This window comes from Phasianus colchicus, chromosome 15, assembly GCF_987193195.1.
Source record: "Phasianus colchicus chromosome 15, bPhaCol1.hap1.1, whole genome shotgun sequence".
Taxonomy (NCBI): Eukaryota; Metazoa; Chordata; class Aves; order Galliformes; family Phasianidae; genus Phasianus; species Phasianus colchicus.
The window spans coordinates 16218171-16233728 of record NC_143450.1 but is presented as its reverse complement, the minus strand read 5'-3'; the positions used below and the strand labels follow the sequence as shown (position 1 = coordinate 16233728).

General features: G+C 42.7%; 1 protein-coding gene across 3 annotated transcripts; it reads right to left on the bottom strand.

The window, feature by feature from the left end:
• Positions 1 to 3651: 3651 nt before the first annotated feature.
• SAR1B (secretion associated Ras related GTPase 1B) lies at positions 3652 to 15477 on the bottom strand. 3 transcript variants are annotated; one of them, XM_031598397.2, is made up of 7 exons: positions 15212 to 15477; positions 10225 to 10298; positions 7458 to 7577; positions 6689 to 6754; positions 6020 to 6123; positions 5386 to 5517; positions 3652 to 4231 (listed from the first exon to the last, which is right to left on the bottom strand). In XM_031598397.2, exons 2-7 carry the CDS (start codon positions 10280 to 10282, stop codon positions 4115 to 4117), a joined length of 597 nt encoding a protein of 198 aa, XP_031454257.1. In that variant the 5' UTR covers positions 10283 to 10298; positions 15212 to 15477; the 3' UTR covers positions 3652 to 4114. The 3 variants fall into 3 exon arrangements, with proteins under 3 accessions (XP_031454257.1, XP_031454256.1, XP_031454255.1); XM_031598396.2 differs by having other exon boundaries at positions 15292 to 15477; XM_031598395.2 differs by lacking the exon at positions 15212 to 15477 and adding an exon at positions 14856 to 15011.
• Positions 15478 to 15558: the final 81 nt, after the last annotated feature.

Sequence of the window (15558 nt, the reverse complement as noted above, 5' to 3'; positions counted from 1 at the left end):
TTGTGATGCTTTCTGCATTAAGGATCTGCTTCCATGCAGACATGAACAGAAACACTGATGAAGAACAGGTTGAGCTGCTATTACAGCCAGCTGAAAAACCCCCCCAGTCACTACCAGAATGTGTGCTATGCCAGAACACTTCTTGTCCATGGATAATGTAATTATTTGACAAGAATTACTTGCTTAGAACTCCTTTTCTTCAAATTCCAACACAGAAGTTTATTTGCTGATACTTAAATTTTAAGCCTGGGATGTGATAACATCATAATAATAAGAAACACCACATTAAGAACATGTTTAAGACCACTTTCATCTTTAGTTTTTCCTCTGCAGTTTATTATATAAATTATGCTTTTAAACATTTAGAGCACTTACATTTCAAAACAAAAAATGTTTAGTTCCACGCTGAGATACTAGTGCAAAAGTGGTTTATCTAAGTGCAAATAAATTACACGTCCCCACCGACAGCCAATGGATTAGGCTGTTTGTAATGCATCTCATAAGTCCATAACTCATGATTACATTATTTACACTAAGTCTGAGCATGTTGTAGTCAATAGAAATATTGGACTTTGGTTGGTGACAACCAAATACGCTGACAGTACAAATGAGAGAGAACAATTCTACTTGAAACAGACCTGTGAATTCACTGGGACAGAAGAACAACAATATTGTTTTTCTGAGTTGACTTTAGGTACAAATAAGCAGATGTCAAATGCTCTATTTGCTGCTGAATTCCAACTATTAAAACACAACAAAGCTCGCATACATGCACGTATTATATTCCAGTGAATGCCATAGGTCATCTTTGGCACATCATAGACAGTACCTGAACACTGAATACAGCATTAGATAATACACTTCATGAAATAGTCTTGGTCTGGACGAGAGTAAATGAGAACAGTCAAAGATCTTTTCCACCTTCAATGCTAGTAATTGTTGCTAAAAAAATGTATTAAACCAAGACTGAAATGCAGCAATGCCCCTCACTTACACAGTACATACTAAAACCAGTGTCTGATTAAATCCAAGCAAAATAAATCTTATTCAACTCACAGATGCCACTATATGGGGTCACCGCAGTGAAATATGGGCCGTTTTGTCTGCAGTTGTTGTTAATATCTTAGAAATCTGCACTCATCTGTCTTAAAGTTGTGGTGTAAAAGCAAATTTGAGACTCTCCACAAATGACATATTTATTAATGAGTTTTCTTTCTCACATTCTTTAAAGTGATGCTTAATTGAAATCTGCATAGTCAAGAGTGCAAAAGTAATTCACAAAAGTCAGACCTGGGTGTGAACGTTGCTTCTTTTGTAAGTAAGTAGGACTGGTCACAGTCATAGGAATAAGCAACCTCCAGAAATAAAGGTACAGGAGATGTAGGGGTTGGGGGGATGAAAACCACCAGAAAAACTCTCACGAGTGTATTTTTCTATTAATAAAGTCTTCACACAAAGATACACAACATCCATTCACATTCATGTGCACAACAGAATGTAAACTACAGAGGAAATATTTCCTCTCCTGAAAGAACAGTGAGATTATTAGTGACTGTTGTTCAGCTGTTCCCACAATGGGAACCATTACAATACCCAGACAGAAAACAAAAGGTCCAAATTTCTTCATGCCCTTATTACAACCACATTTAAACTAGCATCTCACAGTATGAAACATGAAATCTGAGTATTTCCGTAACGCTAACAATTACCCTTCACACACACACTTTTAAAGCAGCATCGCCTCTGTTCTTTTTTAGCTCTTAAGACCATCATCCCTCTCCTTACAGCTCATGTTATTCACAGTAGGTTGAGTGGCAGCTGAAAAGGACCCCTCTCTCTTCCAACACCTGTGGAATGGCTCAGCCTATGGAAGGGGTCTGCAGGCACTCCCCACTCCAGAGAGGAGCACAAGAGCAGCACAACTCCACTTCCAGCTTCATTTCCATCAACACAGGCAGCACAGTCCCAAATCTCCCCCTTCAACATAGCTACGTGACTGCAAGAAGTAGTTTTGAGTATTTACACTGTTGCATTATAACCATTATGAGAAAAATTTGTGGGGTGGGGAAAGATTCGTGTTCCCCAAATGTAAGTGCTGGAAGGAGCAAAGACTCACATGTTGTCTACACACCTGTAAGATTACATTTCTTATCTACAGTTTGACACAGAGGCACTGCTCTGCAGCAAAGCACTAGTTTAAATGCAGAATTAACTCATGCTACCTGACAGCCTCACTTCTGTTCTTCACCATGCACAAAGTATGCTTAAAATTTTGCAAGATTGTGCTGTAACTAGTGCCAGCTATCATCTATATTAGTTAGGTTATGGGTTATTCATCTGATTCAGACGCACAACCTTGGACTGAGGGGAAACCACCATCATTATTTAATCACACAAGTCCTGATCTGGGCAAGGAATACACCTTATTTATTCACCATATGCCTATTTAGAGACTACAGGCTCGTATTTAAAGTCTGTAGGCTTTAAATCTGAGATTCAAACTAGTTTAAGAGAGAAAATTATTTGTGAAACCAAGAGAGACAGAAATTTGTTTGCTGCTATGGATTTTGAACAGGGCCTAAAGCATTTTAGAGAAGATCTACAACAGTGAGTAAAAAGTAGTCCCAGTCCTGGGATTCTGTAAGAACATCTGTAGCAGTTCAAACTTTTCACCCTTGTGAAAAGTGAAAGCACAAAGGTGAAACACACTACACAGTGAAACCCAAACCCACCGCAGTGAAACAATGATCCCAGGGCTGAAGCCCTACCTTCATTAGGTACATCACAGAAGAAAGCATCCTGCTGCACACAGAAACGCAAATCACAGTTCCATGGCAATGTCAGCTAGTGTCAACAAGATGTCGATATATTTACGTGCGTCACCTCTCCTTCTTAGAAAATAACCTGCTCAGGGAGCTAATGCACTGGGAGATGGGGAAAAAACAGTCAAAAGTCTGGAAACACGCACTGAAGATAATGAAATTTTACCCCAGAAACAAGCCACTTGGGCACGCAACAACTGCCATTCTGACTAAGCTTCAGGGCAAAACTGCAGAAAACAATCCATCTTGTTCCAACTCAGAACACCAAAAATAAAATTGTCCAATTAGGTGTGGGCTGATAAATTTTCACAAGCAATAGCAGCAATTTTTTTTTTTTTCTTGTCAGAAGACAAATCTTCTGGCAGAATCCAAATCTACTTAAAGAACAGAATAATTTAGTGTAGTACTAATGTTAATTATATTTTTTGTGTCATTTCAGGGGTTTAAGTCAAGGTACCAGTAGAGTAAGACCACTTTTTACATTAGTTCAAGATCTACATTGGCACAACTGATTTCCGTGATTTGTACTTTTTAAAGGTGGTAGTTATAAGGGCATCAGTTTAGAGTTCTATTAATGTAAAATCCTAAAGGAAATGCAATTTGGTAGTCTGAAGGAAACACCTTACCCTTTAATATACAATGAAAGTACTTTGTGGCCTTCTGTGCTTCAGGAAAACATCCCCCATATTCAGATCGTCAGACAGCCTCACTAGTTAAGACACATTAAAATGAAACATTTTCCATTAAAGTTGCCAAAAACTGGATTTAAATTTATTGCATGACGTTGCATAAGAAAGTATATTATTGAAAACTGTAAGGCATCATGCAATTATCCATCAGCTAATTATTTATTATTCCTTGAAAGATGGTTATATACTCTAAAGTTATAAAACCAGTTTCAAAAAAGTACATAAAAAAATTTAACATGATAAGCATTAAATATTTTTCACGTTTGCAGTTTTTAGCTGTTAAAAAGTGCATTCAAACATACTGTACTGGAAAGTTGCTCTGTCCAAAAATGGTGCTGGAGACTTGTTAAATTAAAAGTTTCAAAAGAATGCTGTATGGGATTAGAAAGCTAACATGTTGTGGTGCTTCAACTTACAAACTTGCTTGAAAGAATTTCTCAATCCTCACACTTACAATTTAGCATAGGAGATACAATTATGTAAAAATGTATGCTTTTATAACTAAACAGTCAAATGAATCCAAGTTGTGTACACTGAGTGATCAAATAAGGAGCAGACTTAATATTCAGACATGGGACAGGATGTACTAATGTGATCTTGGCATTAATCAATGTACTGTGCCATCCAACGGAATCCTTCTCCATAGCCTTGTCTCTTTAGCACGCTGCACATGAACACTTCTAGTGGCCTTGCATTCAGTTCTTTCAATGGTATACTGCCCTGCAAAGAGACAGAAGTACTCCAAATGATATTATCTTCACAAAGAGACAGCTACTTTGCACTGACACTTGTTTCTATATAATGCCATTCTTTAACTTATGGTTGATGTTAGAACTTTTGAAGAAAGTGACTGAAACTTCTGCACACAATGCCAGGCTTACAATCCCTGAGCATATTTTCATGTGCAGCCACATTCAGAGAGCATAAATTGCATGGCACCTGAGTGCAAAAGCAAGCATCTGTATAGAGAATTTGAGAGCTTAGACTCAAGTTTTCAGAAGCGGTTCCCTGCAATGTTTCTAACAGCTTTCCAAGCAGATAAAAAGAGCATTTGCTACAAATTGTAGGCCTGACCGCAGTCAGAGTGCAAGTTGCTTTCTTGCCAAGAGCAGCACAGTGTGACAAAGCTATTGCTCAACTGGAGGCTCACTACAGGATCCTTACTTCACAGACTGCATGCGGTGTTGTAAAATACAGAGCAAGATACAAAACAAAACGATAAAAAGAAATGAATAATAATTGTTTATATTCCATTACACCTATTCTAAAACTAACCCACGCAATTCTTGTTTCTATGTAATTTCTTTTAAATTCCTTGTACCCAAAACTCCATTACAAGTAGTACACTGTGTTTACTTCAAAGAGAGCTGAATTATCACAAAGATGGGTAACATAAATCTGCTGGTAGGAATGCTTTTCCACAACCTACAAACTCAGATTTCTGCAGAAGTATAACCCTGTTTCTAAATTTCAGTTAAATATGCTAAGTAATAAACTGTACTAAATCTGCACTTTAAATGAGAAAAATCACTTACTGGAGGACTTTATCAAGTTTTCTCTTTTAGTTCCTACTAGAACTGTAGCCTTTGAAAAGACGTTCACCTTTTAAAAGTACTGCACAGAAGTAGTTCAAGTACTGAAATCTATACTTAGTACAACTACATTTTCCCTGGCAAAATGTGTTACTGGAAATGATGAATAGAAGCTGCAGTAGGGATGCTTCTAACACGCACAGCATTTATTTCACACAAGCCTATTAAGTACTGAGTATATAATAAACTAAAAACCATTTATTTTGTGTAGCTGAGTGAACCAGAATCAACACAAAACTGTAGGGTAAACATGAGATCTCTAACAAAAAAAAGGAGCTTTACCTTTCCTGTTGTCTGGCCATACAGACCAAACATCTCTCGTAACCTCTCTTCACTGATGGCTTCAGGTCTGTCAATCTTATTACCAAGGATTAGGATAGGCACATTAGCAATAGTTTCATCTGTCATTAGTGACTGCAAAGGAAAGGAGAAAGGGGAAAGAGACTATTTTAGGAGATAGTCTGATTTAAAGCTTTTTTTTTTAGGATGTAGTTTGATTTAGGGCTTTATATTAAGATAAAATGATAATAGTGGAATTAAGACATTTGGTGAAACTTGGTCTTTCTAAGAAGTAAGGGCAGCAAAATTCGCCGTTATTTGGTGCAATGAAAATAACTGATGGGAGCTGTTTAATCTGTTTGCAATAAATTAAATTACTCATTCACAACATAGAAAATATCATAAATGGAGTAACACTGATTCAACTGGCAGAATAGATGTTCACCTACCTACAGTGCACACAGTAATGAATAGGTAGAGGGTGAAAGAACCAAAATACAACTAGATGGGATTGAAGATGCTAAAGGTGAAATTGCTAGATTACCAGGAGGGCAGGAGAGCTCTGTTGAACATGGGGAATTTGAGCTTATTTCTTAGAAGTTAGAATCCAGACTTTCAAAAACATAATTAAACTTACATCAAGCTCTTCTTTTGATTCAAGCAGTCTGTCATGATCTGCACAGTCCACCAAGAACACAATGCCATTAATAGCAGGCAGATAGTTTTTCCACACTCTGCGAGCTACAGGGAAGAAGTGAAATAAAACCAATGGAAATTATCCCCAAACTTAGAGCAATGCACCCCAGTGAAGAAGCCACAAGTATTTCTGAAGTCTTAGTGTATATTGTCAGTCTTCAGGATGCAATTCCATGTTTTATAAAGCTTGAGATAATGGAGCAAATGCGTAATTCCCTCTGCTGTTATCACCACTCTATCTCACATGCACACGCTGATGTACTGAACCTTTATGTGTTTCCCCAAGAATTACATCAACAAATGTTAGTTTGAAGCACAGAGGTTAAAGGTATACACAAGAAATTCAATGTTCTAAAACAAAAACTATCTAATCCTTCTCAAAATACTTACCATCAGTCAAAAAATCCTGCTCTACTGCAGCTCCTGCCAAATTGTATTTGGGAGCACAGTATGTGGCAGAGACAGGAACAGAGCAGTGAATGTTTTTAACACTACCAAAGAGAGTGTGGGAAGCTGATCTCTGCAGTATGGTCGTATTTCTGATCTGAGACAAACTGACTGTAAACAACTCTAATTCAATGCAGTTAAATGAGTCAACATATTCTCTTACCTTGAGCATGTCCACCCAGATCAAAAGTAGTGAAAGTCATACCAGCAATTGTCAGCTCTTCTGAAGCTACAAATACACAGAATTATGTTCTCTGTGAAGATTACATATCATTATATACATACTACTACAGTATTCTATCACACATAATAGCCTGAGTACTCAGGACACAGATTTTACTTTCTCTTGTTATTTTCAGTATTCTGTTTCTCAAGAAATATAGCAGAGTGACACAATTTCTTTCAAAATCAGTAACATTTATGTAACAACAAAATGTAATTAAAACAAATGTCAAAAATCTACAGTGTTAAGAAAACAGCAGAGAATGTCTGTCCGCACATGATTTCTCCCTTTCCTATTTCAAAAACAATAAGTAGCTCTGGCATTTGGTTTGCCACATAGATGAAATTTCACATGCAATACTGTCAGAGGTCACTCCTTGTTATGTCCTTGCTTAATTGCTCACCTTCTCCTTGGACTTCACCAGTCCATATTTTTAACCTCTGCTGAACTTTTCCTCCTGCAAGGCTACCATGGTAACAATCAGAGAGCAACCTTTGAGTCAATGAGAATCAAAACAGTGTATGTAAATGCTAACCTTCCAAATATCCAGAAAAGCTGCCCTCAAATGTTTCAAGTCTCAATTTCTCACAGCTTCTGTAATTCAGAATTTCTCAATTCCATTACTCTTCGTCTCCCCCCAATTACTTGTGATGTATGATCAGGTTTCCTGCAATACTTTCTAGCAAGGAAACTAGGAGCATTAACTTACTGGGGTGTAGTGTGGGGACATGCTGTCCCAGTCTGTCATCTTTGAGCATGTGCAGCAGTGTAGTTTTTCCAGCATTGTCCAGTCCAAGAAAAACTAGTTTGCCTGATTTCTTGTACAGTCCTGCAACAAAGAATAACCTACTGAATAATCAGTTCTATCAGTGAGTAGCATTGTCCAACAGGAACCCACAGCACATACATATAAAATACAAACATTTAGAGTGACAGCAATGGCATATTTCAGCACTCCTAAGCATAAGCTTCTCACAGATCCTGTGTGGTCTGCTAATCAGCAAGACCAAGACACCTTCCTACACGTATGTCTTACAGATTTCTGTTGGCATAGCTGTGACAGTCAATAGAGAGTGTGATTGTCAATAGAGAGTGTGATTGCTAATTGAAGCATCCATGTGCAGTCACTATTTCTAATGCTAGAGATGACTTTACTCCCAGGAGAAAAGTTGTACAGTCATGGCACAAAATACAGACCTGTCAAGCTCCACAGTGCACTTTATCAATGCCCTTTATCAGCAGGTGCTCTCCTACTTGTACAGATCACATTCATACTTGCTCCTGTGCTTATCACAGCTATGCTTGCTACACACAGCTTATGTGATGCTGAGTGGCATCTGGGGAGAGAGGCACATGACTGATATAAATGTGTCACACATAATTGCATTTACTTTATCTGTGCAAAGCTAAAAGAAAACTCAACTAAATTTTGCCAGAGTAGCTTGCTTTGCCCTCTCAAATGACAAATGACCAAATGAATCTTCCCTCCAGTCCAAGCCATTCTATGATACAGAATGGGCTCTAAAATATCAACAATCCTGTGTCAGGAAAAGAGTATGTTTTGTTCAACTCCCTCCCATTATGACAAAAAAAAAAAAAAAGAAACAAACTAGATAATAATGTCACAGTATTGTGGCATACACTGAAAAAAGGTTTATTTGACAGCCATTGTGATGACACAGAAATACTCTGTGATGTATACTTTATCACTGAAATTATCCACACATCCTACTCCAAGAATCCTGCCTACTGCCAAAGGCTGTGCCAAGTGCCATAGGAACAAGAGCTCTGAAGCTGTTCAAAGGTCACATTATGAGCAGTGCCCTGCTCTGTACATGGACCCAGCAACAGTGTTTCTGAAGCCCTTATTCCTTTCCATAGGTGCAGATCACCCTAAGATCTCTGCTCCACTGCATCTCCCCATGGTCACACAGCATTGCCCGTTTTAGAACTGCTTTTGAACTGCTAGAGATCCACAGGTGCTGTCCAGTTTCTATTTACAATATTGATTATAAAGTACAAATGCCGCACTTAGCCTAGTGAGAAAGATTTCTGATGAGAAAGGTCCTTCCCAGTTCAAACCTGATGAGGGCAAAAGTGGTGGTGACTTCTTATCAAATATGCTATCCTTGCACATCCTTTATTTTTGTCAGATTTTAAATAGCACTGTTACACAGGGGGTTCCTCAGCCACCCCTGTGGATGCTGCTGCAATCCACAATCACATGTACCTCTATCTTCCTGACCTTTACACTGCTGCTGTTTGCTCACCTTTCCCCCCCCTTTAAGCTAATCTCTGGAATTGCATTCCACCAGGGCACGCTTTATTACCTGCAGGGAAGAATATCTTTCATATACCGCAGCTTATTTCATTAATAACCTTTTTTACTACAAGAACTGCAGAGTGTTTTCATAGCTCTTTTTCAAATACAACTCTTATTTCCCAGCTCACCTTCTCATATACTCAAATATCATTAACTATTAAACTACAGGACAGAGGTGAAAGTACTGATGTTGATAGGGAGAGAACTGAACAAGCACTTCCATATATAAACTTACGTCACAGAAGAAACTCCAGTTTACACTTACCTTACAAGTTCAGTGAAACACCACTAAGCTATAGTAAAATAACTGCATTTTTTGCCACTCTCACACGGGACATGAGAATGAAAAGGTTTTTTTTTTAGAATCAGAGGGACATGTAAAGGGCAATTCTCTTTTCTACTGCAGGCTTCAGCATCTCTCACTAGAATTAGACTTCTTAAGTCCAGGTATAGGAAAGCGAGTTAGCGTGCAGTAATCACTGCTTGGCTAAGTAAGAGTAGATAAGAAAGATTAGTCAACTCAGTTAAAGTTTTACTGACTAATATTTCAATGGCAGGCCAAGGGTCTAATGTGAAGCGAAAAAGTTTAAACTTTCAACTGATAAAATGCAGGTGGCACAGACTGCGTGACCCATTAATCACAAATTCTTTTTATTTACTTTAATAGAATCCCTGGAACTTGTAAACTGCCCTTTTTATCTATGTTAATCTGCAACTTCTGTTCCTCTTCTAAGTACTGTAACACTCCCTTTCCTCTTGTGCTCTTTATTCCTCCCGTTTTACAAAAGCTAATATTTCACCCTGTATGCTCATCTTCAAAAGAATTCAACCAAAATAATTGAGTCTGGTTCTTTAAAGCAGAAAAAAAAAATCAGGAGAAGCTTTATTAACTGGACTACACCAGCTTAAATGTAGTATTAAAAAAAAAAATCAAGCCCATTATGTTCCTGAAAGAAAAAGTAATTTTCAAGAGGTTACAGGATTAATGTAAGATTGAGTGGAGAACACATTATGGAAATACTCAGATAAGTGAAACTCTTTTTTTTTGAGTGATACTGAATATACACTAGAACAAATGTTACTATTTAACAAGTCCCTCAGTTTGCAGATAGGTTAATAGACATGCAATACAAAAACAGCAGGAAAAACTTACCTAAGAACTGTAATACACTACTGAAGCCACTGTAAATCCAGTCAAATATGAAGGACATATCTGAATCTTTTAGTCTGAAATGAACAGAAAATAGAATGCTGTGTTAGAACAACACATCAAACATTGTGAGGTGCTTACTGAAGTTGACTCCTGAGAGGTTCTACGAGTAAGACACTGCTGTCTGCACACCTCCTGTCTGTTTGCCTTGCAAGGGGCCCACGGCACTGGAAGCACCACTTATGGCTGGAAGCACCCCAATACTGTCTCGTACGGACTTCTACCACCTACAGCTTAAACATTTAAATTTATCTCAAAGCAGAACTCTGGAACACCACATTCCTCCCCCATTTTTGGACGAGGCTCAGGAACAGAGGGTTGAGGTGAGGATGCTCAGGGTGGCACCAGCTGTGGGCAGATGCCCTTTGACAACAGGATGTACTCTGGAACTTCGTAAGACCCCTTTCTTTTAGGACGGTAAAAACAACACTGTTCCAGCCCCTGGGGGGCAGCAAGTGGCCAGCTGGGCCTGCAGCACACAGCCAGCCACAGCAGCAGCCCCTGAAGGGACATCTCACACCTTGAAAGTTTGGAGAACACACACAACACAGAGGGAGAAGCGCCGGGACCTCAGAGTCACTCAGGTTGGAGAAGACCCTTAGGATCACCAAATGCAGCCATCACCACCACTACCAACTGCACCTTTTCTGAAGCTGCGCCTTCAGGTATGAGAAGGCTGTCACTAGGTTTTCTGCACAGCAAATGAGCAATTAATTTCTTAACTTCCATCTTAACTTCCTCATTATCTAAAGTGAGGGTAGTCACACCGAGAGCACCGGTTTGACAGAGCAAATTAATACCTAGCTGAAAAAGCTTTTGCAAGACCAAAGGGCAGCTAGCTAACCCTGCTGCAGTACTTAATTCCTCCTAACAGGTGGGGAAGTTGGAGCTCAGGTCTCTGAGCTGAGGGCAGCATACCTTGTGTGTCAGCACAGTATTTGTGGGCTGGGGCTTGCGGGATGGCTTTAGGACAGCCCTGAACCTGGAGCATAGCACAAAGCAGTCAAACTACAGGTCAGCACCAGACCCAAATCCATCTACCTGTCCTAACGACCACACTCACGACAACGCAGGGAGGTTTTCCTCCACACAGCAACGGGTATGTCACAGCAATACCGAAAGAGGATGAAATATTATTATTATTTTTGTTTGCTCACACAGGAATAAAATCTGTTCAGCCCATACTTGCCCTCCCTGATTGAAGATGACGAAGCGTTAGGCTTCCCCATGACTAACCCTGAAACCCTTCCCTACCTCCCACAGCTAACCAACTGGGACAGTCGCAAATTTTAAGATACAAATAAGCTTGTCAATGCATAAACACCCAGTTACACAACGTCATGGCTGAAACTGTCACTTACATGTCTAAAAAGCAAAGGTCAAGAATAAGCAAATATGGCCGGACGGACACGTCAGCAGATTTATTTATTGCTTGAACAAAACACCGATCGAGAAAAGCCTCTGTGAGGCTTAGGAAAACGATCTGCTCAAATAACTTGCAAATCAGTGCAAACAGCGTGATGCAAGAGCAGTGCTCGGATTACCGAGGTGAGAATAACCTCACAGAGTTTAGTTGTATTAACCACTTCCTTCTGTGAAGCTTATGGATGAAAGAAGGAAATCTTCACTCACTGCTGAAAACCTCTAACAAGGCAAGGTTCCAAATACAGCAGAACCTGCTTTGGTATCAGCCGGCAGCTCTTAAAGGGAAATACTACTTTGAAAATGGGAAAAAAATTGACAGCAAATTGTAAAAGCATACTTGAGCTATTTGAACAGAGATATTAAATCTACTCTTATCGCACAGAAAAAGCACCAACACAGTTCAGGGCAGTGTCACACTGAGCCACAACCCGCAGCACACTGCACGGCTGGGCCACGCAGCCAGCGTGCATCGACTCCGACCTTCCAGCCCTTCTGATGCACCATTAAAGCAAAGCAATGAAAACTATTTTAGGGCTATTTCAAGGGCTCTCTTGAAAGTAATGAGTTGTCAGGACCCAGACTTCAGGGGAAATTGTAACGGACACCTGACAACCTGTTGGTACCGACTGTTCACAGCCATCGCCAACTTACCCACCTGTGGATTCTCAGGAATATGAGAAGAGTTTTCGAGTGTCAACAACAGATGGTTGCCACCTCCAAACACCTTTAACAACCCTGCCTAACATTATTTCACAAGCAAAGCGTCACTTGTGTCTCCTAGGGAGCCTCTCCAGCCCATCTTCTGCAAAATGCTGCTGACAGAAGGGATAAGCTAGCAAACTTGCTCACAGTTGTTCCATGTTTTCTTTTTCTCCTATAAGAAGCAGGAATTTTTGCCCCTGCCTTGGATCTGCATTTTCCTGGCTAAAAGTTAATTACTACATTCCAGAAACAGAATAATGCTTACTTCTCAAATGTGCAAGCCTTCAGGTAAGAGAAATGATCACCTGAATTGTCATTTCAAATAAGATCACCTTAACAATCTAAATAATTTCTGCACAACAACAAAAATCAAAATCCGTAACAAGTTCAGTAAAATGACAATTTGTTGTCTCAATCAAATGTATTCTAGGACACTATGCTTGAGGAAACAACATGGTCTGAAAATGAGCTAACAGCAGATTTTCTTTGGATTTTTTAATCAGTTTTTTGATAGCGAGTCATCTCTGAGATTTCAGAAAGAGCAATCACACAGTGCTGCTACTAGATGGGCTGAATAACAAAGATTATGTATTGCATGACATATACTTAGCTCTATTGCATCCTTTATTCCGAGACAATATATTTGAAGTTAGCATTGATCCAAAGCAGATCTGAAACTGCAAAGTACACAGTTTATCTGTCAAGACAGCACTGCAACAGGCACATGAGGCCCTAAAAGCAGCTGAGTAAGTGCTTCAGTCGCAGTCCAGCTCACAGAAGCTGCTCTCAGATCACAGAATCACAGAATCGCCAGGGTTGGAAGGGACCTCAAGGATCATGAATCTCCAACCCCCTGCCACACGCAGGGCCACCAACCTTCCCACCTAATGCTAGACCAGGCTGCCCAGGGCCCCATCCAACCTGGCCTTGAACACCTCCAGGGACGGGGCATCCACAGCCTCCCTGGGCAGCTGTTCCAGCACCTCACCACTCTCTCTGTAAAGAATTTCCCCCTGATGTCCAACCTAAATCTCCCCTCCCTCAACTTAAAACCATTTCCCCTTGTCCTGCTGTTATCAACCCTTTCAAAGAGTTGATTCCCATCCTGTGTGTAGGCTCCCTTTAGGTACTGAAAGGCTGCAATGAGGTCACCCTGCAGCCTTCTTTTCTCCAGGCTGAACAAGCCCAGCTCCCTCAGCCTGTCCTCATAGGGGAGGTGCTCCAGTCAGATCACAGTCTCAAAGTAGGGTCCACTGCAGCAGTTTCCATACTTATTTAAAAAACAAATCATCAAAAAAACCCCAACATATTGGAGCATGAATATAAAATTATTTTTGATCTTCTAGGTGATCTATCATGATCTGTTTTGGAAGAAATGATGCTCAGAACAAACCTTGGCAGATCATTAACGCGCCAAACGACCAGATGAGAAAGTTGTAAGGCACTTGCAGGTTAGTACATGGTATTACAATACACTTCTTGAAATCACAAACACCAAAGTGAAATCTGAGACGGGACTACAAAGAAACTGCCAAATAATCATCAAAGATTCATGCAGCAGACGGCAGGCATGGGGCTGGTTATCTCAGAGCCAGAGATCAGAGCCAGACACCCAGAGGGGGGTGAGCGCCCAGAGGGGCTCTGCACAGAGCGAGCAAAAATAAGAAGAAATTAAACGGGAAGGAAATTCAACCACACTGCTTGCAGGTGGGCAGGTGAGGGGAGGGAACATAAGGGGTGACCGGGATTCTGCTTCATAGCGTTCAGAAGCAATGGGCTGTTTTGGCTGGTGTGGAAACCAATTCTATCTACTAGCAAGAGGGCTGTGGGTTGTGTTCGTGACAACGGCACAGAAATCCAGAGGAGAATTCAGCAATAAATGTACGCAAAGCAGCCTGACACAGCCGTGAGAGCCCGAAGAAGACACAGCAGGCACACGGCAGCCTTGTCAGCTCAGCATCTCCGACCCAGAGAACAATGGAACACAGAATCACAGAATGGATCTTTCTGTTGCTAAGAGCGCGGGGAGAAAACTAACAGGAGGTTGGGAAGCATCGGGCAGAAACGCGAAACCCGTCGATTTTCCCACGACAAGGGCTGTTTTTTAGCGGTATTTGCGATGAAGGAGACACCGAGCCGACGGAGGGGCGCCCAGCGCGGATCGAACCCCTCCGAGCGCCGCTTCCCCCCGTGCCACCACCACGGCCCGGCCCGGCCGCACTGAAGCGCCGTTCCCGCAGCCGCTCTCGCTGCCCGACGCCCCGCGTCCGGCCGCCCCGCAGCGCAACCCGCGCAGGCCGCTCTAGGCCGGAGCCCGCAGCGGCCGAGCGGCGGGGACGAGGGCGGGCCGCGGCCTCAGCACCGCCCGCAGCGCGCCGCCGAGGAGCCCCGGAGGCCGCGGCCGGCAGCGAGGCCTCGCCCCGTCGGCTCCCCGTCCCCTCGCTCACCACCGCCGAGCCTCAGCCCCGGCCGCTCCGCCGGCACCGACACCGATCCGACCCCGCCGCCGATCCCCGCTCCGCCCCCCGCGCGGCGCCTTCCGGGCCCGGCCCGGCCGTGTGGCACAGCGCGGAGCTCCGCCCGGCGCCTCCCCCCGCTGCCATCGGCCGGGCGCGGATCCCGTGGAGGCGGCGGAGGGCGGGCGCTGTCCCCTCGCATTCTTTTCTCCGCGGTCGGGCAGAACGCGGCGGGCAGCCCCGAGCTCGCGCGGCGGCGTCACCCGCACGTCGCTCCGAACGTCTGCCCCGCACGGCCCGCAGCCTCCCGTATCCCGATCGGCTCAAGCGGTGCCGTGTCACCGCACCCCGGCGCTGAGGGTTCCGTCCGTTGGCTGACTCGGGGCTCCCACCCCGCGGTGCCGCGCGGCGACTCGCCGGCTCTCACCGAGCACCGCGTGCAGCAGCGCCGCCCCGCCAACAGCGGCCTCACGGTGGGGACGAGAGGAATGCGGGGACGTTTAGGCAATTTCTCTAGCAAGGCTTTCACACGCACGCTCCCTGCCCTGACAGGTGACGGGCTGTCCGGACACGTCGCACGGCCCGTGGGGCGGGGCGTTCCCGCACGGCGGCACCACCGGGCCGGACCCCGCCCACGGCCCGGCCTGCCCCGCCCCTCCGCTGTCCCTTTAAGAGGCTCCGTCCCGCCCACTTG